Consider the following 25,254-nt stretch of genomic DNA (forward strand, 5'->3'; position numbering starts at 1 on the left):
GAAGAAAAAGTAATCTTAATTCTTTCCTGCATGAATTGGAGGGGACTGCCATTACATGACCTTAGTGGCATAACTCATGGGACCCCAGTGTCTCCCAGCCTGATAAACTCTAAGGTAGAGTTCTGAACTCTGACAGACAATACTAGGTGCTTGACACTGACAAGGGTCACATCGCTTGCCCTCTGTAACCCCCTCCCCGCCAGCATCTCATTTTCCAGAGCATGCAGTGCTGCATTTTGTTTAAACAAGGAGCAGAATAAAGATGCCACGCCAAGGAGCCACACCAAGATGCAGATGGCAGCTCACGCCAACTCCTGACCTGCCCCAGTGGCTCACAGCTGGTGTTCCAATTCCTCTCCTGCTGCAGTCAAGTGACTACGCGTTGAGAACGTGCAGGGTCCTGGACAAACAGAACAGGGAACATTACATCCCGAAGAGACTACTGTATCACCCCAAAGCTGCAGAAATCTCAACAAGCTGATGAACATTCCAACATCCACAGCATGTATATTCAGCTCTCATTTTATTTTAGTTATAAAACAATTGCCAAAACACAAAGTTAAAAAAACACACACACACACACACACAGATACAGTTTTTATTCCTTCTTTTGTTGCAGAAAATAAATAACGGTCACATATTCCATATGCGTGTCTATAACAGCATTTCTAAAAATGTAATTTACTGGACTTAACAGCATAACCTTTTTGGCTTTTCACCTGCATTATCATACAGTATATCATTTTATTTTATTAACTTTTTAAAGCACCTGGGCTCCAGCAACTTTGGGAAAAGGTTGTTTGTGAGCTTAAAATCTTTTTTCCAAGTTATTTTTTCAACAGGTAAACTGAACACAACCAGGTCTTAACTTATTTTATTTAAGAGGAGAATATAGTTTTTCTTTTATAAAAATTGCCCCCATAAACTCACAAACACCCAAATGGAATTAAAAAGTTGGTCTATCTTCATAGGAATTAACAAAAGGAAGGAACAAGACACAGACGGTCCCTGTGAAATCATCAGTCAGGCACACGCCTCACAGTGCTTATTCTTACTATTCCAGTTTGGCCCTTGAGAGTTTTAAGAAAGGAAAGCTGTTCAGTCATCTAAACCTATGTTTCTGAAAAGGTAGGACATGGACTCCCCATTGTGAATCCGACGGATGGCTTCTGAAAGGATCATGCTTATATCCACAGTTTTAATTTTGGGGCACTGGAGCTTCTGGATTTCGTGTGGAACTGTATTGGTAACCACCACCTGCAAATCAAGAGCAAAACAAGAGATCATAAAACCAAGTAGCCTCCTGGCTCGACCTGAAAATCAGATACATTCTCACATCTCTGAAGTGGGTCTACTGTGCCTTCAGCAATGTTTTCAGTCAATGTGAATGCTACCTGTACCTTAGGTTAAGGTTTGAAAACCTTACACCCACTATGACAGCTACAGGCAAAAAGACAGATAACAGCAAGAGCTGGCAAGGACATGGAGAAACTGGAACCCTCATTCACTGCTGGTGGGAATGCAAACTGGTTCGGCTGCATTGGAAAACAGTCTGGAGGTTCCTCAAAAGGTTAAACATAGAGTTACTGTGTGACCCAGCAATTCTCCTCCTAGGTAGACACCCAAGAGAAACGAAAACATCTCCATTTGAAAACATGTACATGAGTGCTCATGACAGCATTATTCACAACAGTCAGAGTGGAAACAACCCAAACTATGAACAGAGAGCAAAAAAATTACAGGCATGCAGTGAAATACTACATGGCAATAAAAAGGATGAAGTACTGACACCTGCTACAACATGGATGAACTTTCAAAAACCATTATGCTAAGTGAAAGAAGCCAGAGATCAAAGGCCACATATTATATGATTCCATTTATATAACATGGCCAGATTAGATAAACCTACTGCAGAGATAGAAAGCAGATTAGTGGTTGCCTAAAGCTGAGTGGATTGAGAAGAAATGGGGTGTGACTGATTATGGGTACGGAGTTTCTTTGTGGGGGGGATGAAAATGTTCTAAAAGTGATTGTCGTAACGGCTGCACAATTCTGTGAATATACTAAAAACTACTGAAGTATACACTTTAAATGGGTGAATCATATGGCATGTGAATTACAGACATCCCCCACAGCCCCCATCTGAGGTTTCACTTTCCACAGTTTCAGTTACCCACGGTCAACCTCACTCTGAAAACACTAAATGGAAAATTGCAGAAATAAATAATTTATACGTTTAAAATTGTGCGCTGTTCTTAGTAGTGTGACGAACTCTTGGGCTGTCTCACTCCGTCTGGGATGTGAATCGGCCCTTTGTCCAGCAGATCCTGCCCGTCAGTCACTCAGCAGCCATCTCGGGTATCAGACCACACTGCTTATGTCCAAGTGATCCTTATTTTACTTAATTTTACAAAAGTAGTGAGGCTGGCAATTCAGATATACTAAAGAGAAGCTGTGAAGTGCTTCCTTTAAGCGAAAAGGCAAAAGTTCTCGACTTAAGGAAGGAAAACTGGGTGCTGAGATTGCTAAGATCTATGGTATGAATGAATCGTCCATCCGTAAACTTGTGAAGAAGGAAACAGAAATTCATGTCACATATCAAATTGTAAAAGTTGCAGACACAGTATGTGAAAGTGCTTAGTTAAGATGAAAAAGGCATTAAATTTGCACAAGAAGGTATATTGCCATAATTGTTCTATTTTATTATTAGTTATTACTGTTAATTTCTTACTGTGCTTAATTAATAAGTTAAACTTTATCATAGATATGTATGTACAGGAAAAAACAGACTATACATAGGGTTTAGTACTATCCGTGCACGGTTTCAGGCATCCACTGGGGGGTCTTGGAAGGTATACCCTGTGGATAAGGGGGGACTACTGTATGTCAATAAAGCTGTTATTTTAAAAAGATTTGATGAAAATCAAAAAAGGGGAAACATGCATTTTTCAACAGCTACAAATGGAAAAAAAATACTCAGCCTTCTTAAAAAGACAGATGGGAATATTTTTAAAGTTATTATTTATAATACATACTCCCTACTTCCAAAATAAGCCTCAAGACAGCTTATAATAAAAAATGTACATATACCATGAGATTGTTGAAACAGACGGATGATCAGGAATCATTCAGAACCAGCAGCAGGGCCATGAAAACCTAGCCCATCGTAATTACTGCGTGACTCCTTTCCTTTTTTTTTTTTTTTTTTTAGCGGTACGCGGGCCTCTCACTGTTGTGGCCTCTCCCATTGCAGAGCACAGGCTCCCGACGCGCAGGCTCAGCGGCCATGGCTCATGGGCCTAGCCGCTCCGTGGCACGTGGGATCCTCCCGGACCGGGGCACGAACCCACGTTCCCTGCATCGGCAGGCGGACTCTCAACCACTGTGCCACCAGGGAAACCCGTGACTCCTTTTCTGTTTGATCTTCCTGGTAACTAAGGCAAACGTGGGAACATGAAGGGTCATGTAAGTCTCATGACCTGTAAAAGAACAGCTCCCAAAGGAAAAACACCTACCCACTGGTATCAAACACAGAATTTTCTGCCCCATCCACACGGCATCAGTGTGAAGGGCGACCCCAGGCAGGGCTGCACCTGCTCTGAGCACAATGCCTCGGGGACGGTGCCCCCAGGAGGGACTGTACCATCTGGTCACCTTGGAGGGTCAGTTTTCTCACTAGATAACCACCCTCAGTCGGGAATGAATTTTCCAAATGTATTCTAACCACTTTAAAAAATAACAGCTTTTTGGTGATATAATTCACATACGATACAATTTGCCCATTGAAAGCATACAATTTAATGACGTTCAGGATACTCAGAGTTGTGATTAGTATCTCCCCCCAAAGAAACGCTGTACCCGCTTCGGCCACTCCTCATTTCACCCTTCCTCAAACCCCCCTGGCAACCACCAATCTACTGACTTTATAGAGGCCTATTCTGGACGTTTCATTTAACTACCTTTAATTAAAAAAACAGAAAGAAAAACACTTCAAATCTTGATTTATCAACTCCAAGCCCTGCTTACTGGCTCCTCTTCTGAGAGACAGGGCAATCAGCCTCTCTCCTCCTCTCCCACCTCCCACCCTGTCGATCCTGCTGTTACTTTTACAGGGTTCGTAGCTTTATTATCTACTGGGCAACTGTGCTTCGTCTACAGGCCTATATGGAACCCCGCTTACCCATCAGTTACCGACCCGGCTCCCCAGTATGGGTATCAGTGACAGAGCCCCCCTGCTGGCCTAGGATGTGCGACCTCCACGTCCGGGGCTTCATGCGTCCTCTCCAAAGTCCACTCTGTTCCGAGGGCCTGGATGCAGCAGCCCCCCACACGCTCTTGCTAACCTGCCCACACACAGCACCCGCGAGAACCCTGCCTAGCGCCACGCGGACAGACCAGTGAGCACCGCCGTGGGCCTGAAGTCTTCCCGCTTTATGTGTGTTTCGTGCAGCGGAGAAAGGAGGCCGGATCGAGCTAAGCCGTGCGAGCCTGGCTTTCTCTCTGTGCTAAAGCATCCTGAACCCATCAGAGATGATGAGCATGGGCCAGGCTCAGGGAGAGTGACTGCTCGAGAGGAAAAGTGTGGGCCTCAGAAAAGTTAAAGGAGTCCGACTAGTTTAAGATTCAATACCCAGGAATATACAGGAGACAGCATTTCTGCTTCTTAAAAGATAATAAAAACGTGATTCACACAATCAACCCCCGCAGCTAGCTGGCCCCTGGAATGAGGGGTGGACAAAGGAGGGCGAGGAAACCTGGCTGGCCTCACTTCAGCCACTCTGGGAGCTGCAGGCAGTTTAGGAAGGCGGCCCTGTGTGCCCTCCTCTCCCGACGTCATGCCACGGGCGTCTGTACCAGGAAGAGAGCTGGGCTTTAGCATCGGGTAAACTAGGGTCTGAACCCTACGAGCTTGGGCTCGTAGCTGCCTGACCTTAAGAAGTCACTGAACTTTTCTGGTGCACAATTTCTCACTCTCCCTGCAGGGCTGTGCTGGAGCTCAGGGACGGCATGTGCCCAGCATCAGGCGGTTCCGTCAGGGCCAAGGGCTCCACTTACGAGAGTCACTAAAACTATCACCCACTGCCACGGGCAGAACACAGAGGCTGCAGGCAGTGACACGCAAACAGAACTACCACTCTGAACTACAGAGCAGCTCACTCTCCACCTGCTCCCGTGACCACAGGTCGGGATGGGCACGGGCACCAGGCAGCTGTGCCCACACTCAGCCCGGCTCTGTTACCTCATCGATGGCAGATTCCTCGATCAGTCGAGGGGCGTCGGAGGATAACAAGCCGTGAGTCGCCATCACGAAGATCTTATACGCACCCCTTTCCTTCAGGGTCTCTGCTGCAGCGAGGAAGCTGTCCACATCATCAATAATGTCGTCCTGGCATTACAGATTCAGCAAAAGACATGAACACTTTTGTAAAGGTGGGTCTAGACCACGGGGAAAAAGGCTGGACTAATTCTACTGTGACACACCTGCTGTCCACGTTGACGTGTCCAGACAGCGAGGTCACCGGGCTCCCGCTGCATTCCCTCCGGGCCTCCCACAGTGCAGCACAGGCGCCCTGGGCCTATAGTTCTCTATCCCTACCGTCTAGAGCGACACCCCACCAGGCAGGTGCTCCAGAAATACTCACCCTAGACCTTTTTAATGCATAGTAAAGCACCTGTTAGAAGATGCTTTTGACTCTAGGTGGTTCTTTCCTCTTTTCTTGCTACTTTTCCTTATTTTCTAAATTTTCTGCACTGGGTGGATGGGAAATGTGTTTTTTCCATATATTTTTATAATGGGAAAAATAATAATAATTATTATTTTAACAAAATACTCAGTCCAGTGGTTTCTAATCTCGCAGACTCCCCGTATGAGATAATAGAAAATATATACATTTGTCTCTTCTAAAGCCCGTTTTACATGTTTTAGCGGTAAGAGCACTAGAGGAACCTCCTGTCCTGATGAGATGACTCCGGGCGAGCTCCTGGATGGGCACCGGCCACCAGAAAGACCAGGGAAGCTTGGAATTTGCAGCACCCGCACGGCCGGCCCCAACTGCTCCACAGAGGGGAGGGGGCTGGAAATGGGGTTAATGATCCATCAGGCCTCCAGGAAGAAGCCCCCATAACATCCCAGCAGCACGGGGTTCGGGGAGCGAACCAGGTGGGTGAACATTCCACACCGAGTGGGTGATGCACCCCAACTCCACGGGGACCCTCCCCAGCCCTGCCCCGTGCCTCTCTCTCTCCATCTGGCTGCTCATCTGTGTCCTTTATCACATCCTTTAATGACCTGGTGAACCTAAGTGTCTCTCTGAGTTCTGTGAGCTGCTCTAGCAAATGCTCCAGTCCAGGGGGGTCCTGGGAGCCTCGGATTTGTAGGCAAGCCGGACAGAAGCTGTGGGTCACCTGGCGAGTCTCAGTTTTTGGACCAAAGCAGACATTCGGCACAAGGCGCCCGTGAGACCTACCTGGCACCGTCCCCAGCACGACTGGCAAGCCAGCCAGCAAAGCACCAGCGGCAAGCGCGACAGAGTGACAGGAAGAGAGGCCTGCGTACCACAATGACGGCGGTCCTTCCTCCCACGTCACCGACCACTGTGATCGGGGGCTTCTCCTTGGGGATGAGCACTGCCCAGGACAAAACACGCACACGTTTCTCGGTTAAGAGCCCAGCCGAGGCCTTAGCAAGTCACTGTCTCATGACAGAGGCCCAAGAGACCAGCAACAGAAGGGAGTTTCCCCCACCCGATAAAGGGCAACTACGGAAAAATCACTGCTAACGTCATATGGGATGAAAGACCTTTCCCCTAAGATCAGGGACAGGACAAGGATGCCCACTTTCACCACTGCTATTCAACAGAGCACCGCACGTGCTAGCCAGGGCAGTCAGGCAAGAAAAAGAAATAAAAGGCATCCAGATCGGACAGGAAGACTTAGTACCGTTAAGATGGCAATGCTCCCCGAGTGATCTAGAGACTCAATGCACCCCGTCAGAATCCCAGCCTCTTTTTTTGCAGAAATAAACTGACCCTAAAGTGCAAAGGACCCCAAAGAGCAAAAACAACGCGAGGGACTCACTGCCCTCGGGAGCGTTCTGCTGCCACCTTTTCCCCATGTCTTCCCTCCAGGGAGCTTCGGTGGTCAGGGTGGCGTCCTTCCTGGCCACCCACGGCCACACACAAAGCCCAGCCCCTGCCCCTGCCATCCTGTCCCCAGTTGAACCCATGCCTGAATGCCTTCAACGTCCACCTCAGCTAACCGGGATCCACAAGGCCCAGCTGAGTCTCGCTCCTTCATGGCCATCCCAGGACCGTATCTCCTTCTCTGAGGTTTTTTGTTTATAAAGGAGCAACTCCTAGGCAACGTGAGAACCCGAAGGGGTCCAGAGTACACCACAGCGGCATGAAAAGTATTTTAAGCTGAAGGCATTTGAATTCCTGAAGTCCCTTATCTGTCTAAAAGCAGAGCTCCCCAAAGGAACTCAAAAGAATTCAGTTGTCCTAAACCCCCTCCCAGCAACAACCGCAGGAAGACTGGCTCTCATCACCCAGACCAGAAGTCGGCACCACTCCTACACAGACACTGTCACACACCGTCCTGTCTCCCATCCATCCTCCCTACGAGCCACTGGCCCTCCCATCAGCGCCCTTCCTCCGCTCCCCTTCCCCTATGAAGACCATATACAAGCCCCGAATTGCAACCTCCTCTTAAAATCTTATCTTTTCTCTTCTTGATCTGTCTTCTGTCAGTTTTATTTGCAACCTCCTGAGCACTGAAGCTACAGAGGGTAGAGGAAAAGTCTTTTCTCCCCAGCAGACTCAAACAAAAGCAGTATTTTTTTTTAACTGAAAAGATGTTATTAAAGCTTGAGGGAAGTTTCTTAAAAACAAAAACAAATTCATGCATAACTCTACCACCCAGTCACAACCACGTTCATCCTTCATATTCCCTCCTCGCCCTGGCAAAAGACAGGCCTACACTCTTGTATTCTGCCTTATTCACATACATTCCATATATTTTTCTCTTGTTTCCAGAGTCTTAATTATTTCAAAGGGCTGCATAATGAATTGTGCTGATACGACATTCTTCACCAAGCCCCGCCCTCCAGTGAACCATTCAGACTTTTCCAATATTTTGCGTTAGAAATAACACTACAGTGAATAACTTGTGCACCAAAAGCTTTCTGCTTGTGTTAAACTTTACTTTACTCTAGGACATGTTAGTGAATGAACAAGTGAAATCCCTGACGTGCCACAGATGCGTCTAAACTGAGCATGTGCATAGGTCTTGGTATGACCAGACAGACTGCTTCTAAGAGGCCACCAGAAGTGCACTTGCCACAGCCAGGCCACGAAAGGTATCAGTTTTTGCCAATTTAAAAAACAAAAAGAGAAGTAGCACTTCACATTCGAAAAAAAGATTAAGTCAGCCTTAAAATCAAAGAGGAAAGCGACCCGGGGGCAGCACACTTACTGGGGATCTCGAGGCTGGGGTGGATGGCGGCGGCGCTCCTGACCATGGGCGGGGAATGCCGCCCGTCCACCAGGTCGGACTCGGCGTCCTGCGCTTCTCCGTGAATCACCGCGATGCCCAGTCGCAGGCGCTCAGCAAAAGACTGTGCCCTGGAGGAGAGCAGGAGACCCGTTCACAATCACGCAAAGCTGGTTTCTGATAACATCTATGGAGAAACATCATGGGAACTTTAAAAAGGTAGTTTCCAAAAGGGTTAATGAGAAAGGAGAATTAATAATCTTAGACTCTCAGGATCCAAGACAAAGTGTGGAGACCCCACATGACCACACATCCCCCTGGCAGCTGGGCCTAGTGTGCACTCGGCCAGCGAGCGAGCCCGTGTAAGTTATAAGTTGGTTCACCTCCTCTAAGCCTCCGTTTCCTCACTTGGAATTGGTAATTAATTCTACCTATCTACCTAGTTAACAGTGAGAACCAACCACACGATACAAAGTGCACTAACTACTCAACAGAGTATGAAGCATCAAGGTTTTGTCGTGTAACTGAGATACGAGACACTGTACACACCTAAACCACATGACTTCGTAAGCTCAGATGTATTTCTATATCCGTACAACTGTCAGCACAACCAAGTCACTGAAAGTATCTACCCCGCCAAACGTCACCTGTGCCCCTCTGCAATTTCTCCTTCCAGCATTAGCTACCAGTGAGCTGCTTTCTATCACCATGATTTTACATTTTCTAGAATGTCGTAAGTGGAATCGGAGTCTGTAGTCCTTAATTTTGTCTTACTTTGTTCACTCGGCGTAACAGTTTGGAGATTCACCCACATTCATCAAGAGAGCATCCCTTACATCGCTGAGTAACAGTCCATGGTGTGGGTCTATCACTATTTGTCCATTTACTTGTGGATGGACTTTTTTTTTTTTTAAAGATTTATTGTTTACTTATTTATTTCATTTATTTTTTGGTTGCATCGGGTCTTAGTTGCAGAATTTGGGATCTTCACTGAGGCACGTGAGATCTTTCTTTGCAGGGCATGGGCTTCTCTCTAGTAGTGGCGTGTGGGTTTTCTTTCTCTAGTTGTGGTGCACGGGCTCCAGAGGGCGTGAGCTCTGTAGTTTGCGGCACGTGGGCTCTCTCATTGAGCTCAGCAGTTGTAGCACATGGGCTTAGTTGCCCCACGGCATGTGGGATCTTAGTTCCCTGACCGGGGCTCGAATCTGTGTCCCCTGCATTGGCAGGCGTATTCTTAACCACTGCGTCACCAGGGAAATTCCTGGATAGACTTCTGAGTTGTGTCCAGTCATGAGTTGTTACAAAACCGTGTGAACACTCACGTACAAATCCGTCTGGACTCATGTTTCCTTTTCCCTTGGTGTGACTGGATCACACATTACCGTTTCCCCAAGTGGCTGTCACACGCCCACAAGCCGTGTGTGAGCACTCGGCTTTTCCACGCCCTCGCCAGCACGGGCCGCTGTCAGCCGTTTCAATGTACCCATCCCAGCGGTATGCCGTGGGTCGCTGTGGTTTCAGTTTGCATTGAACCCTCATGACAAATGGCGCTTATCTGCCACCTATATATATGCTTTGGTAAAGGGTCTGTTTCTCTTTTGCCAATTTTTTAGTTGGGTTGTTAGTTCTCTTAGTAAGTCTGGAGAATTCTTTATATATTCTGAATTTACGTCCTTCATCAGACGTATGCTTCACAAATGTTCTCCTCCGATCTGAGCTTTCGCCTGTTATTCTCTTAATGATGTCTTCTGAAGAGCAGTTTTAATTTTCATGACATCCAATTTAACAATTTTTTCCTATCAGTTGGGCTTTTAGTGTCATATTTAAGAAATCTTTACCTAAACCAAGGTCACAAAGACTTTTTTTCCTCTGTTTTCCTCTAGAAGTTTTATACTTTCAGGCTTTACATTTAGGTATATGATTCATTTGAAGTTGATTTTTAAAAATGATGTGAGATATGGCTCAAAATTCATTATTTTGCACACAAACATCTGATTATTCCAACACTTTTCATTTGTTAAAAAGACTAGCCTTTCCCCATTAAATTGCCTATGCACATCTGCTGAAAATCAGTCTTCCAGATACCTGTGGGTCTATTTTTGGACTCTATTCTGTTCCACTGACCTATTTTTTATCTTTATTCCAATACCACACAATCACGATTGCTTTAGCTTTATAATAGGTCTTGAATTCAGGTAGTGTTAGATCTCCAAACTTTGTTCTCCTTTTTCAAATTTTTTTTTTTCTTCGGCGGGGGGCATTATTCTAGTTTCGTTGCATGTCCATATGAATTTTGGAATCAGCTTGTCAAATTCTATAAAAAAAAGGCCTGCTGACATTTTGATCGGGATGGTGTCAATTCTACAGACCAATGTAGGGAGAAGATACGCTATCTTAACAATATTGAGTCTTTCAAGCCACAGACACAGTATATTTCTCCATTCATTTAGGTCTTTAATTTCTCTAGGCAATGTTTTATATTTTTCAGTGCGCAAGTCTTGAACACCTTAGGTTTATCCCTAAGTGTTTCACTTAGTTTGATGCTATTTGGGTTTTTTTTTTTTTTGCTGTACGCGGACCTCTCACTGTTGTGGCCTCTCCCGTTGCGGAGCACAGGCTCCGGACGCGCAGGCTCAGCAGCCATGGCTCACGGGCCCAGCCGCTCCGCGGCATGTGGGATCTTCCCAGATCGGGGCACGAACCCATGTCCCCTGCATCGGCAGGCAGACTCTCAACCACTGTGCCACCAGGGAAGCCCTAGAATTTTTATACCTAGGTTCATGAGGAATATTGATCTGTTTTTCTTTTCTTGTAATGTCTGTGTCTGGCTTTGCTATCAGGGTAATGAATGCCTCATAAAGTGAGCTGGGAAGTACTATTTCTTCAACTTTCTGGAAGAGTTTATGTACAGTTAGCATTATTTCCCCCTTAAATGTTTGGTAGAATTCACCATTGAGGTCTTACTTCAGCACCTAGTGCACAAAAAAATGCTCAAGTGCTTGAAGATCCAACAAGTTCTCCCAACCTTGGTTTTCAAACATCAAAAATTCAAAACAAGTTCCTTACAGCCCACAAGAACAGCTAAAAAGGAACAAAAACAAGGGCTGTGGTCATAAATTAGGGATTTAACAGAACCCCATCATCAGGACTACCTGCACTAGACACAGCCAAGGCATTGCAATGCCACAGGGAGGCACTTAAAGGCACGACTGTGCTCCCTGGTGGAACAGAATCTCCCCTGTGCCAGGTTTCCCGTCTGCACTCCACGACCAAGGAGAGTTTTGTCACAGTGCTTGCAATCAGTTCAAGAAATTTAAATGGATGCTACATCCATTGCAAATTACTTTCTTACGAAGTTACACTTTCCTCCCTCAGTAGAAGATGTCATTACACAGCACATGCAGTTAAGTCTTCTGTGGTTTTGAGAAAATCTCAAATGCACATAAAGAAATGTCTACTGGTCTGGCCCTTCCTACAATGAATCTAACTTATATTTCCAAAGAAAAGACAACAGACTTCACAGGAGCAGAGCTGTACTGCATAACCTGATCCAGAAAAGTGTATCTTTGTGTGTGTGTGTGAATATTTTTACTTAAGGAAAAGAGGGAGAGCCTCAGGGGGAGAATATTTTTAATAAAAATTGCTAAAGATCCTAAGAGTTAAGATGTAGTATTTGCATAACTTTAAATTCACCCTTTAAAAAAATTCAAAACAGTTTTTAAAGAAGTCCTCAGAAAAAGATATGTTCAGACAAAGACCACGGCAGAGCCTTCACTGGCTTCTGCCCCACGCTAACCTCACAGCACCACAGAGATTAAGTGCTCCTTCAAATCCAAGATTGGCTTCACAAACAAGATTACTGTCAAAAGTCCTGAGCTCTCAGTTATCCTCTAAGGAAGTCTTTTCCCATCAGGAATTCGTAGAGGTTTGCCAATTCCTAGAATAATGCTGTTTCAACACTACTAACCTACTATAACACTATTAACTATAAACCACAATACTTTCAAGATAAATAAAAGCATTACCTGCACAATGATGTTAGTTTCTGATACTTCATAGAACAGTAACGTAACTTGGGTTCCCACCTGATTCCAAAAAAGGAATCAGGATGGTTCCGGTAGGTCATACTGCTTTAGACACTGACGGTCACAGAGGAATTCCAAAGCAACTCAGTCTCGCTTCTGATTGTACTATGATGAGGGTAAATGTACATCATGGGTCAGAACAAAACACAGGATCTCAGACTTTTTTTTTTCTATTCCCTCAATTATTCTAGGAAAACAATTCCAAACAACTTGCTCACTAAAGCAAGTTCTGTTTGTTAAAGCAACGTTATGTTCTCAGATGACCTCTTTTACTCAAGACAACGGCTCATTGCCAAAGGGCTGCACAACCACAGCTCTGCCCTCAACTCCACCGACATCTGCAGAACTGCAGGGCTCACCGTGCTGCTCAATCTGTGAAGTCTCTCCCGCCTTCTTCGGCGCACGCCGCTCTGTAAGATAAGCAGTGCAGGCGTCACCCCCCACTCTGCCGACGAGGAAATGGAGGCCTGCAGAGAGCCTGGACCGTGGTTCTCAGCTCTCTCACAAAGACTGGGTAGGCACCAGCTGGAAGCCGGCGTCTCTTGACTCCTAGTTTAACTATCTTCCTGCTGCCTTAGGGTGTCTCTTAAATGAACTGTAACAGTTTTCTAAGGTGAGGCGCCAAATAAAAGACTTGGAGAAGGAAGCCGGAAACAATCAGATCAAAACCAGCGTGTTGCTGAGCTGGAAATGCCATCTCAAGCCCTAACTCTGGATGAGTATGCAAATCAGGACGTCAAAATGAGAGGAAATCACAGCACAGCGCTGTGGGAGATGCCACGGCAGGTGCTACCGACCAAGAGCGCTCAGCACACCTTCGATGCGGAGTGCAAAAGCCATAACTACACTATTTTATACCCTCATCCCCTTTGGAGCAACCATCTCCGTCCTAAAACATTTATTGAATGCAGTGTAACCTATGTGGACTCCTATTACAGAAGGCGGGAAAAAGAGGCTCGATCCTTCATCCCAACCTACTGGCCAAACAGCACATGGGGTGATCTGCGAGCCCCAGAGGGGAGAAGCGGGTTGTACTGCTCCCCCCTTAGAAAACGGCTGGCACAGCACACACGTACCGAGTGAGACGGACTGAATGGGCAAGCCAACCTCAAGCCTATTCGGCCCACGCCCAAATCCCAGAATCACTGGTGGGGAAGACACTCTAAGAAGTCATTAGCTGGGACTTCCCTGGTGGCGCAGTGGTTAAGAATCTGCCTGCCAGTGCAGGGGACACGGGTTCAAGCCCTGGTCTGGGAAGATCCCACATTCTGCGGAGCAACTAAGCCTGTACACCACAGCTACTGAGCCTGCGCTCTAGAGCCCGTGAGCCACAACTACTGAGCCCTCACGCCTAGAGACTGCGCTCCGCCACAAGAGAAGCCACTGCAATGAGAAGCCCGCGCACTGTAACAAAGAGTAGCCCCCGCTCGCCGCAACCAGAGAAAGTCTGCGCACAGCAACAAAGACTCAACGCAGCCAAAAATAAAAATAAAAAATAAATTAAAAAAAAAGAAGTCATTAGTTGTGCTGCTACCTTCCTGTAAACAACACAGCAGAATCACCTTGGATCCGTTTCCTCACCTCCCTGATGTGTCTCCTCACCTGTGAGAGGGAACACGCAGTGGTGGGTCCTCCCATCTGTCTTTCTGCCTCATTACCCCAGGCTCACAGCTGTGCCCAAACAAAAGCCAGACCAAGCAAGGGGCAGCCTCACAAGCCAGGAAACTTTAAGACAAAAACTGCGCTACTCCAGCCAAACCCCACAGGCTTTTGGGGGCAAAGAGCAGTTCAGTTTGGGGTATGTTAAGTTTAGTGGTGCCTCAAAAATGGAAACATACAATTACTATATGACCCAGCAATTTCAATCCTAGATATATATCCACGAGAAATGAAAACATGCCAACACAAACACTTGTACACAAATGTTCACAGCACTGCTACTGCTCACAGCCAAAAGGTGGGAACAACCCAAATGCCCATCAACAGATGAACGGATAAACAAAGTGTAGTACATCCCTACAATGGAATAGTATTCAGCCATAAAAAGGAATGAATTACTGATATGTGCTACAATGTAGATGAACCCGAAAACATTATGCTCAGTGAAAGAAACCAGACACAAAAGGCCACATATTATGTGATTCCATTTACATGAAATATCTAGAATAGGTAAATCTACACAGACAGTAAGCAGATCAGCAGCTGCAAGGGAATGCGGGAGAAGGGACCTGAGACTGGTCACTCAGTGAGTTCGGGGTGGTCTTCTGGGATGAGAGCAAGTTCTGAAACCAGAGAGAAGTGGTGGTTGTACAACACTGTGAACGCACTACCTGCCAGTGAATTACACACTTTAAAAAAGTTAAATGTATGTTATGTAATTTTCAACTTAATTTAAAAAAGCACGTGTATCAGAGAAAAGGAAATTACTAAATCAGCATTAATCCAGCCTTTGCACAAATCTCTGGAAAGGCTGTTTGAAATGTTTATGTTCCAGCATGAGTCCCGGTGTTCATGACTTAATCAAACGGACACTATGAGGCTCCATGACAGAGCTTCTCGAAGGAAGCCTGTGTGGGCACAGCCCTGGCTGACTGGGAGGCTGGTCCCACGAACATGGCAACTCCATGGCTTCATCACAAATGCCAACTTTATTTAATACAGTAACTGCTATTCTTACTTTGTAATGGAAAACCACTTATCGTAACGCCTGTGAAGTCAAGGGCTTACGGCGTGCAAGCCGCCCTTCCTCCTTCCACATTAACAACGGTGGGCACAGGACGGAGGCACCTCCGCTCCCTCGCTCCATGGGCTCAATGGTGATCCAGGGAGCAAAGGTATTCGATTGTGGGAAGCTATTTTAAAAGAGCATTTTTAAGAAAAAGCCTTCATTCCTACGTTTGATTTTGTTCTTTCCCTCCCCAGTGGAGCGGCTTCTCCAGGGAACATTAGTACAGGCAGACCTCGATTTACTGCACTTCGCAGACACTGCACTTGTTACAAGTTGAAGGTCTGGGGCAGCCCTCCGTCCAGCAAGTCTATCGGCGCCATTTTTTCAACAGCATCTGCTCACTTCATGTCTCTGTGTCACGTTTCGGTAATTCTCAAAGTATTTCAAACTTTTTCATTATTATTATATTTTTTATGGTGATCTGTGATCACTGATCTTTGATGCAAAAAGATTACAACTCACTGAAGGCTCAGGTGATGGTTAGCATTTTTTAGCAATAAAGTATTTTAAATTAAGGTATGTACAATGTTTTTTAATACATAATGCTATTGCACACTTAACAGACTACAGTATAGTGTAAACATAACTTTTATATGTGGTGGGAAACCAAAAATCCATGTGACTCACTTTACTGTGATATTGGCTTTGGCAGGGGTGTGGAACCCAACACGCTATCTCCAAGGCCTGTCTGTGTGTGAAACCTTCTCAATTCAAACACAACTTTAGGTTCTGTATCCCTGACTCATCAGTTACTCCAGGTTACATGTAACTCTCAGCACTGCCCCATTTGCACACCTTGTAGTGTTTGTAAATTTTGTAAAATGTCACCTTTTAACACATACCAATCCAGCCTCTTGGCTGGATACAATTCTGTTAATAAATTACTGAGTTCTCTGAGTAAAAGGCAGTAAACAGCCTCAAAATACATTCACTGGTATTTGAAATGGCAGATCTGCCTAAGCACTGGGCTGGGATTCCCCAGCCCTGGACAGCTTCTGGTAAGAAATGTGATGGCAGTCACAGACTGGGACTGGAAAGAAGGGAGGAAAATAAATCATCATCACTTAGCACGTGGAGTATTAAACTATCAGTTCACAGGATAAAAAATAAGAGACACAGTGGGAACCGCTGAGATCGAATCCAGAGCACCTGGGATTCGACGGGGCTGGGACCCCGGGTGTGGCTCGGAGGAGCTCCCACCTACCTCTTAGCCGAGGCTGGAGACTTGGCCACGATCACTGCATTTCTGTAATCCGGGATCTGTGACAGAGGAGAGGGTGGGGATTACTGCCATGTCTCCACAAGGCTATTCACACCAGTACCCGGTAACTGATAAAAATGAACATTCCAACAGACTCAAAAATGTCATCTGGTCACTTCAAAGTTTTCCAAAAAGACAAAAAGTTCAAAGTAAATTTCCTCTTTAGAAGATGAAGAAACGCCTACCTAGGAATAAAAAAAATTATTATCAAGGCATGACTCTCATAGACTTATTTTAAGAAAAAAGTAGGGTTAATCAGTAATTAGCTCATATCTATGTGGCAGCAAAGGTGTTTTTATGAAGTCAACAGGAAGTACTCTCATGAATCCCAGTTACATGTAATTTCACAGGGCAAGGATGACATTCATCGAATCTGAATTCAAGGCACCTGTTGAATTCCAAATAAGTGCGGTCCAAACAAATAACTACTTAATGTGTCTCTGTCACAGCATAATGAAGAAACCAATTTGTTAAAGGAATCAGCCCGCCTAGCACTGCTTCATAAAGATATTAAGAGCCCTTAAGAAAATAAGCAAAATATCAGTCTACTTTGGAGTTCTTTACTTTAAACATTTGAAGTGATCTGTACTAGGATAATTACAGTTGAAGATACACCCATTACCAACTTCTGAGAGTTTAGAAGACGGAACTACTTTTTTTTTTTTGCGGTACGCGGGCCTCTCACTGTTGTGGCCTCTCCCGTTGCGGAGCACAGGCTCCGGACGCGCAGGCTCAGCGGCCATGGCTAACGGGGCCAGTGGCTCTGCGGCATGTGGGATCTTCCCAGACCAGGGCACGAACCCACGTCCCCTGCATCGGCAGGCGGACTCTCAACCACTGCACCACCAGGGAAGCCTGACAGAACTACTTTCTTTTTTTTTTTTTAATTTATTTATTTTTTTAATTTTTGGCTGTCTTGGGTCTTCATCGCGGTGCACGGGCTTCTCATTGCGGTGGCTTCTCTTGTGGTGGAGCACGGGCTCTAGGCGCGTGGGCTTCAGTAGTTGTGGCGCGCAGGCTTAGCTGCTCCGCGGCATGTGGGATCCTCCTGGCCCAGGGCTTGAACCCGTGTCCCCTGCATCGGCAGGCGGACTCCCAACCACTGCGCCACCAGGGAAGCCCAGAACTACTTTTAAGCTGAGCAGTAGTTTGTTGTTTCTGATTTCATCTTGGCAATATTTTCAAATTATGTTCTTAAAATCTAATCATTTCATTAAATTATATTATTTCATTCAAATATATCCCCACTGATTTCTCACAATTATGCTGGATCAATGAATTTTAATATAAGCACTTAATAACATCTAGCACCTTGTACAATACCTAGTACATGGGAAGCACTAAAATAATCAATATTTAGTAAACAAAAAAACCAATTAGTTTGAACAAGGCTCTATGATAGATATGTCCATATGGATAAGAAATCTCTACATCTGATCCATCTATACACATAAAAAGCCTAACTTATCCAACATTATCAGGGAGTAAGGTAGCAAAAAGTATTTTCATTTAGGCGTTTTCCTTATTTTTGCTGGAAGTCTTTCTAAACTGCTTTATGCACTTCTTTGCCTCATCAAACATCACCAAACAGCACCAAACCCAGCCAAGAGAAAAAATAACAAATGAAGAAACAGTTAATAGAGCAAAGAAAAAGAAACTTTAAAAGAAAGGACTCTTTAATAAAAACAGGTCTATTTTCTCCTCAGGAGTCAAAACAGGAAATCATACGCATAAAGAAAGAACAAGTTGTTATGAAAATGAACCAAAAAGAAATCTAGATGGTGGAAGTTATTATGGTGCAAATAAGAAACTCAGCTGGCTTGAAGGGCAGGAGGGACACAGCTGAAAAAAAAACCGTGGGTGAGATTAAGCCATGGAATTTTCCCACCAGGCAGCATGTAAGAATGCAAAACTTGAAAAAAAATTTAAAAAGTTAAACAATATACAGACTAGATCCAAGATTTTCAACTTCTAACAGTTCCCAAAGAAAGGAATGAAAAAATAGAAGGGATGAAATACTCAAACTATAGCAAACAAAATTCATAGAGAATGAAAGGGACCCACTGAGCATCTAGTGAGGTGAATGGAAAAAAGATCCACCTGGACACATTGTGCTGAAATTTCAAAACCACAGCAAAAAGATAAAACACTGTTTTACATGGGGAATTCTGTCCAAGTGTAAATGAATACAGCCCCTTCAGACAATTGCAATTTTTGTAATATCTATTAAAATATGAAAAATGTAGATACTTTTCAATTAAGCAATTCCACTTCCTAATATAGCTCAGAAAAACACTTGCGTAAGTACTCAAAAGGGCAGGTACAAGAATTTTTAATGCAACATGACTTAAATATATTTTGAAAATAAAATATTTCACTTAAAAGAGTGAAAAATTAAAACAACCTAATATCCAAGCAAGAGGGAAATGGTTGAAAAAACTGCGGCTCATTTAAACTTGTGCTTTAAACATCTCAACAGGTAGCTATTTAAATTTAAATTAATTAAACTTAAATAAAATGAAGGATTCCATTCTCCAGTCACAGCAGGCACATTTCAAGGACTCAACAGGTACGTGTGGCTGCCATTCTGACAGCAGATAGAACATTTACACCATCATAGAATGATGATGATGTACTATGTAGCAATCATGAAGAAAGAAGTAATCCTATATAGCTGAACATGGAAAGACCTCCAGACACCAGCACAGGAAAGGAAACAAAGTTACAGAACAACACAAACAATATATCAATGTGGTTTTTTTTATTTTTTGTATTTTTTTTTTCAAAAAGCCCCCACAAATCAATTTCTGTAACTAGGTGTACAGAAATGGGAGGTAAATCAGAGGCAAAGGTCTGAGAGGATTCAGGACACTACGCAGGCTGGTAACCAGGGTGAGCCCTGCAGAGGGCCTGGGCCCAGGCTGGTGGTCCAGGGAAGCTGCTTGTTTCATCACTTCTGTCAGAATTTCCCTAACTGCCACTGTAAACATAAGTTTTCATTTTTCACATTTTCGAAGATTATTCTTATTAATCTTATCAAGTGGAGGGGAAAACACACCACATGTCATGCAAGTCTGACTTCCAAACCCTGTAGTAATTTCCCCGGAACCATTAAGGGAAAACATCACCAGGGCCACTGTGGGACCACAGAGAATCAAATTGCCTGACACCCACACTCCTTTGCTACACCCCTGCCTGTGTCCCTGGTTTTCCATTTCTTGCCAGATCTCATTTCTCTGACAGTGAGAGTGAACTGGTATAAAGACACTAAGAAGAACACAGCGGGGAATAAAGCAACTCAAGAATCAGAAACAGGATCACTTTATAAGTTCCTATTTTAAAAACTGATGGGATGGAATCTCTCGATACACCACAAAAGTACACTTGGTAGCCTCCCCTCTTCCTAATTTCCTTAAAAAACCCTGGTGCAGACCAATGATTACTAGTACTATCACTATAATACTTAGTCATTTTTTTAAAAAACAAACACTATACTGAATCAATACCCAAACCTCTTTTGGGTTATATTTTATTATGTCTACAACTTGGATGTCTTACACTCAGTGCTGCCTTACAGCCGCTGTCAGCCCAACAGCAGCCGCACTGTGTGCTTTCACCCCTTCGCGTGCATGAAGGTGGCCACGGTGTTCCTATGTCCTCCATTCACATGAATCACAGGCACTGTTGGTTCTCTCCGGGCCAGGCTTAACTGCCATTTAAAATGTCGCCAGAGGGCTTCCCTGGTGGCGCAGTGGTTGAGAGTCCGCCTGCCGATGCAGGGGACACGAGTTCGTGCCCCAGTCCGGGAAGATCCCACATGCCGCGGAGCGGCTGGGCCCATGAGCCATGGCCGCTGAGCCTGCGCGTCCGGAGCCTGTGCTCCGCAGCGGGAGAGACCACAGCAGCGAGAGGCCCGCGTACAGCAAAAACAAAAAAACAAACAAACAAAAAAATGTCGCCAGGAAAAATAAATAAATAAAATAAAATAAAATGTCGCCAGAAAGAGCTCACTATGATTCAGCATTAAAATGACGAGTTACCATGCACGCAGAAAGACACAGGAAGAGGGCAGCACGATGTAAATTTCATATTCATGAATCAAAGGGTCATCACTGGAGGAATGACCACAATTCCATATTTTCTTGCAAGGCAACAATCAAATGCTTTCTGGGACCTACGAAAGGAAGACTCCCTGCCAGGAGGTGAAGCTGTGGAAGGACTAAATCTGAAAAGGATGCTTAACGCACGCACAGCAACACGGCCAAGGCTGGAGAACAGTTTCCAGGCAATGAGCACCCATTAGCTGAACGCCCACTTTTGGCAGAAAGTGCTCAAATTCCCTTGACAACCCAAGAAAAACAGAGGGTGAGCTGTCAAATAGGATGACATCAGTGTCAAAGCTTGCAGAATAGAGCCACCAGGTGACACGAAGGCAATGCCTCACAGCAGGACTGGCAGCGCTGCCTTCTTTCTTGATGACATGAATAACATAAACCTTAACTGACGGCAACTTAGATTCAGTAAAATATGGTGAATCTACCCCCTGCCTGAGAAACTCTAATGCATGAAAACAAAAGGCATAAAGCAAGTACATATACTATAAAAAAGTAAACAGTGAGCTCCCATATAGTGTCTCATTTTCTATAGGCTGTTTTAATTTACCTCTATGAATGAAGAACAGAGAATTTAAAACTAAAACACTTGAGGTTACCACTGTTAGCTCACCGTCAGAAACAAGGACCCCACTTCCCATATCTGCTGAACCATGAGCAGTTTAAGAGGGTTCAGGTCCGACTTCTTTTCAACAATGAAACCTAAGACGGGATTCTTCAAGTGGCAGGCAGCCTTGCACCAAGGCAGACGCCTACATGAAGGGCAATGACCTTGCCCTGACCTCTGGATCAGCACCAAGGGTGCTGTGGCCTTGACTCACCAGGCCCACAGGGGCCTCTCAAGAGTCGCTCTTGCCATGTACGTCTCTAGATGTCAGCACACAGCACTCCTGGTGTCTTGAGAGGAAACATCCCCCAGACCAAAAGATGAACATTAGCCTATAAAAGTGCACACCGAGGGCTTCCCTGGTGGTGCAGTGGTTAAGAATCCTCCTGCTAATGCAGGGGACACGGGTTCGAACCCTGGTCCGGGAAGATCCCACATGCTGCGGAGCAACTAAGCCCGTGCGCCGCAACTACTGAGCCCGTGCTTGAGAGCCAGCGAGCCACAACTACTGAGCCTGTGTGCTGCAACTACTGAAGCCCACGTGCTGCAACTACTGAAGCCCACGCACCTAGAGCCCGTACTCTGCAACAAGGGAAGCCACCTCAATGAGAAGCCCACGCACCGCAATGAAGACCTCTCGCCGCAACTAGAGAAAGCCTGTGCGTGGCAACGAAGACCCAACGCAGCCAAAAAAATAAATTGATAACATAAATAAATTAAAAAAAAAAAGTGTACACCGACTGCTCTATTTCTTCCAAAACTAGAGGCATCACTGAGATGGCTCTTCCCGGGACCATGCTGTGTGAAGCCCAGCCTTGCCCTCACGCTCCTCCCTCTGCCCGGGCCCTTTTCCTCCTGTGAGGACAGGAGCTGTGCTCTCGCACCCTTTCTCTCTCAACTGAGAATCATATTCAAGTAAATTACATTCATATTGTTTTTTGAATGTATTAGAGTTTGTATGTTTCTTGTGCATAACTTTAAAAAAACAAGTAGAATATTTTCTAGTGTTCCCTTTCAAAAATACTTCAACCCATTTTCACTACTGAGGGCCTACGTTAGTTACTGGAGGATGGGGAAGGCCTGTACTCTTGACAGAAAGAAACTGCTCAGAAATCTACAAACTGCTCTCTTTTAAATACTGTTAAAAGCGTTCTCTGGAAAAGTTATTAAAGAGACAATTCACGTGAGGAAAAGAGTTCCTAAAAAAGCAAAATAGCTAAGTGCATTATAAGTTAACATTTAAAAAGGCTTCTTAAATAATGAGTCACAAAAGTGCTATTATATCCAAGAATAACAAATGTAACTATATTAAAATTACATATGTTTGATTTGCCCCAGGAACACGAGTGATTCAAAATGAGAAGAATCAATCACTGTAATATATCACATTAATAAAATGAAGGAGGGCTTCCCTGGTGGCACAGTGGTTGAGAGTCTGCCTACCGACGCAGGGGACATGGGTTTGTGCCCTGGTCCTGGAAGATCCCACAGGCCGCGGAGCGGCTAGGCCCGTGACCCATGGCCGCTGAGCCTGTGCATCCGGAGCCTGTGCTCCGCAACGGGAGAGGCCACAGCAGTGAGGGGCCCGCGTACCGCAAAAAATAGATAAATAAATAAAATGAAGGAAAAGAATCCACGTGACCATCTCAAATGATGCAGAAGAAGCATCTGATAAATCCAACACCCTTTCATGATAAAAACAGAAAACTAGGAATAGAATACAAGGGCACTTCCTCAACATAATAAAAGGCATTAATGAAAAACCTACAGCTCACATCAGACTTGACAGTGAAAGGCTGAAAGCGTTCCACCTAGGATCAGGAACAAGACACAGATGCCCACATTCAACACTGCTACTCAACACTGTACTGGAAGCTCTAGCCACAGCTATCAGACAAGAAAAACAGGTTCCCAAGTTAGAAAGGAAGAGGTCAAACTGTGTCCATTCACAGACCGTATGATCTTACATGTAGAAAACCCTAGAGAATCCATATACAACACAAAACACTATTAGAGCTAATACATGAGTCCAGCAAAGGTGCAGGATCAACACACAAAAGTCAGTTTCATTTCTATTCACCAGCAGTGAACAAACCAAAAGGAACAACTCCATTTACAACAGAGCCAAAAAGTAAAACACCTGGGAATAAATTTAACCAAGGAAATTGAGAGAAAGATGAAACAAGATTCAGGATAGTGGTTCCCTTGGGTGGAAGGAGGCAGGGGGATGGGACACAAAAGGACTACATGTGTGGACGTAAGTTACTATGATGATGCTAGTTTTCTTGTTGGGTGGTAGGATCACAGATGCCGACGACTACAGGTGCATGGACGAAGATAAGGCAGGAAGAGGGACACATAAAAGAGGCCCAGGACCACCCATGGACCAATGATGACAGTGAGATATTTGTCACAATCACGACTAGGTGACTCTAGGCACCTGAGATGCAAAAGAAAAAAAAGCAATTTTAACAGCTTAGCAAAAGAAATAAATTGCAGATTAAGAATTTAAAAATACACCGAATTCAGTACTTTGTGACCACCTAGAGGGGTGGGATAGGGAGGGTGGAAGGGAGACGCAAGAGGGAGGAGATATGGGAACATATGTATATGTATAGCTGATTCGCTTTGTTGTAAGGCAGAAACTAGCACATCATTGTAAAGCGATTATACTACAGTAAAGATGTTAAAAAAAAAAATGGTGTGTTAGTTTCAGGTGTACAGCAGGGTGATTCCGTTATGCATATACAGGTATCTATTCTTTTTCAAATTCTTTAATTGGGAGCTTGGGATTGACATATACACACTACTGTATTTAAAATAGATAACCAACAAGGACCTACTGTATAGCACAGGGCACTCTGCTCAGTATTCTGTAATAATCTAAATGGGAAAAGAATTTCAGACTGAAAAAAAAAAAAAAAACACTGAATTACATTTATAAAGTAAATAGTACTTTAAGCAGAATACATCAAGTTTTAATCCTTCATGGACAGCCCAAGGAAATGGAAATGCATCTTTCAACCTTAAACAGAATGTTAAAAAGTTTGAGCTAGCTCACCTCTTCTTGAATATACTGTAATAAGAAGGGAGATGCTCTTAAATTATCAACAGGAATATTGAAGAAGCCCTGAATTTCCTTCTGGTGTAAATCCATAGTAATAAGATGAGTCAGACCTTTGAAAATAAAGCAGACACAAACACACAAATAATTTCATAACCAGTTGCACTGTATGAATAAGTACTACATAAAACAAGATACCATATATAATAAATTACTATTAAAAATTGCTCTCATCAAAAACTCAGTGTCTTTATTTCTCAGATTTTTTTTAGTACAATGAGATTATGAGATAAAAGAAAATATAAATATTGGTCTCTGCCCCCCGGTTCCCAGCACAGAGCTCCTAAAACCCTTGCCATTCCCTCAGTGCTAAGAGCACCAGGGGCATCTCTTATTCTAATATCTGGTCTTTGACCCCAGCTCTGACACAGAGCTCCTGAAAGCCTTATGAATTCCTTAGTTATAAGAGTACCAAGAGTATCTTTTGTTCTAATGAGGCGACCCAGGATGGGCTCCGGGATGGGGGCCGGTCACCACGATTTTCAAGCTCCCCACCCCCACTCTCGAGATGGGGGACGGGCTGGAAATGGAGCTAATGAACGAGCACGCCCTTGTGAGGACACCTCCATGAAGTCCCAACAGCACGGGCTTCAGGGAGCTTCCAGGCGGGTGAACACGGGCATAAGCCCCTCCCCATACCCTGCCCCACGCACCTCTTCCACCCAGATGCCCACCTGGATCCTTTATCATGTCGTTTTATAATAAACCAGTGAACAGTAAGAGAACAGTGTTCCCGAGTTCTGTGAGGAGTTCTAGTAAATTAATCGAACCCAAGAGGAGGTCGTGGGAACCTCTGATTTATAGCCAACTGGTCAGCACAGGTGACAACCTGGACTTGCAGTGAGCG

The 25,254-nt window shown here is 44.6% G+C and overlaps 1 protein-coding gene across 7 annotated transcripts in view; it reads right to left on the reverse strand.

Annotated features, from left to right (window-relative positions):
* Window positions 1-582: 582 nt before the first annotated feature.
* Window positions 583-25,254, reverse strand: part of PRPSAP2 (phosphoribosyl pyrophosphate synthetase associated protein 2) — a 39,080-nt gene continuing 14,408 nt past the window's right edge. For 6 of the 7 annotated variants that reach the window (XM_059998509.1, XM_059998513.1, XM_059998508.1 and 3 more), the window contains 6 exons: window positions 24,345-24,460; window positions 16,508-16,563; window positions 8,473-8,621; window positions 6,557-6,627; window positions 5,240-5,386; window positions 583-1,257 (listed from right to left, as the gene is read on the reverse strand). In XM_059998509.1, coding sequence (XP_059854492.1) covers window positions 1,099-1,257; window positions 5,240-5,386; window positions 6,557-6,627; window positions 8,473-8,621; window positions 16,508-16,563; window positions 24,345-24,460 — 698 coding nt within the window. In that variant the 3' untranslated portion in view covers window positions 583-1,098. Of the gene's footprint in view, window positions 1,258-5,239; window positions 5,387-6,467; window positions 6,628-8,472; window positions 8,622-16,507; window positions 16,564-24,344; window positions 24,461-25,254 lie in introns of all 7 variants that reach the window. The other variant, XR_009517114.1, reaches the window with a different exon arrangement.

Source organism: Delphinus delphis, chromosome 19 (genome assembly GCF_949987515.2).
Source record: "Delphinus delphis chromosome 19, mDelDel1.2, whole genome shotgun sequence".
NCBI classification, from domain to species: domain Eukaryota; kingdom Metazoa; phylum Chordata; class Mammalia; order Artiodactyla; family Delphinidae; genus Delphinus; species Delphinus delphis.